This window comes from Rhea americana, unplaced genomic scaffold (assembly GCF_003343005.1).
Source record: "Rhea americana isolate MKP2758 unplaced genomic scaffold, rheAme1 scaffold_430, whole genome shotgun sequence".
Taxonomy (NCBI): domain Eukaryota; kingdom Metazoa; phylum Chordata; class Aves; order Rheiformes; family Rheidae; genus Rhea; species Rhea americana.
The window spans coordinates 49,482-51,088 of NW_028186569.1; the positions used below are offsets into that span (position 1 = coordinate 49,482).

General features: G+C 71.0%; 1 protein-coding gene across 1 annotated transcript in view; it reads right to left on the reverse strand.

Moving 5' to 3' along the window:
* NDUFS2 (NADH:ubiquinone oxidoreductase core subunit S2) overlaps positions 1–33 on the reverse strand; it is a 10,978-nt gene extending 10,945 nt beyond the window's left edge. Inside the window, exon 1 of the mRNA XM_085315569.1 lies at positions 5–33. Within this exon, the coding sequence (XP_085171695.1) occupies positions 5–33 (29 nt within the window). The remainder of the gene's footprint in view (positions 1–4) is intronic.
* Between the last annotated feature and the right edge of the window lie 1,574 nt (positions 34–1,607).

Consider the following 1,607-nt stretch of genomic DNA (forward strand, 5'->3'; position numbering starts at 1 on the left):
CCACGGCGACGCCGCCGTCGGCGCCGGCGCCATGTTAGGTGAGGGCACGAGAAGCGGCCGGGCCGGGCTAGCTGCCTCTGGCGCCGCCATACTAACTAAGGGCAAGCGGCGGCGGCGGATCAACGGCTTTGCCGGCGTCCAAGCAGCGCTCCATCGCCATCTTTACTAAGGGAACTATCCTCGATGCTGCCTCGCTTCGCTGCCGTCGGTCCCGGCCGCCATCTTTGAGGCGGGCGGTGCGCGGCGCGGAGGGGCAGCGCGATGTCCCGCGCCGTGGCCGGGGTCCCGGGCTGGGCTCTGCCGCCGTGTCACTCGGGCCTGCCGGGGACCCCCGGGGCTGACCCAACAGGGACCTGCAGGTGCTAAGGTCTGGGGGCTCAGCTGTCCCCAGGACCCATGGGTGCTGAGCCCCTGGGACCCACRGGCACTGGGAGCCATGKGCACGGACCTCCCAGGACCCATGGGTGCTGAGCCCCYGGRACCCACAGGCAGTGGGAGCCATGGGCACGGACCTCCCCTCCCAAGACCCATGGGTGCTGAGCCCCCGGAACCCACAGGCAATGGGAGCCAGGCACCCATGGGTGCTGAGCCCCTAGGACCCACAGGCAGTGGGAGCCATGGGCATGGACCCCCCAGGACCCATGGGTGCTGAGCCCCTGGGACCCACAGGCACTGGGAGCCATGGGCACGGACCTCCCCTCCCAGGACCCATGGGTGCTGAGCCCCTGGGACCCATGAGCACTGGGAGCCATGGGCACAGACCCCCCAGGACCCATGGGTGCTGAGCCCCCGGGACCCACAGGCAGTGGGAGCTGTGGGCAAGGACCCCCCAGGACTCATGGGTGCTGAGCCCCTGGGACCCATGAGTAGTGGGAGCCATGTGCACGGACCCCCCGGGACCCACGGGTGCTGAGCCCCCGGGACCCATGAGCAGCGGGAGCTGTGGGCATGGACCCCCCAGGACCCATGGGTGCTGTGCTCCTGGGACCCACAGGCACTGGGAGCCAGGGACCCACGGGTGCTGAGCCCCTGGGACCCACGGGCAGTGGGAGCTGTGGGCACGGACCCCCCGGGACCCATGGGTGCTAAGCCCAGCCCCCAAGGCAGCCCCCAAGGGACCCCAGTTCTCTGACCCTGGCCGGGGACGGACCCGGCCCGACRCCAGGTGCCACCCAGCACCTCCGTGCAGACGCCACCTGGCACCCGGCACCGACGGTGGCCGTTCCCATCCCGTGTCCCCGTCCTGTGACACCCAGTCTCCCCTCACCACAGCCTGTGGCCACCCCGGGGGCTGCCGAGGCAGCGTGCCACGTGGGTGCTGCACGTTGGGGTGCTTCATGGGTGCTGGGTGAGGGTGCTGGGCATTGGGGTCCCACATGGGTGCTGGAGGAGGCTGGAGACTGGGGTGCTATGGGGGTGCTGGTTAATGGGGTGCCATGTCGGTGCTGGGGGGGGTGCTGAGTATTGGGGCGCCCCATGGGCTCTGGGGGGTGCTGGACACTGGGGTGTCCCATGGGTGCCAGGGCTCCGGCTCCCCCCCACCCCGAGGTCCCCAGGCCTGGCCACAGCTGCCCCCTTTGCACGCCGTGTCCCCTCCTGGCGTCCCC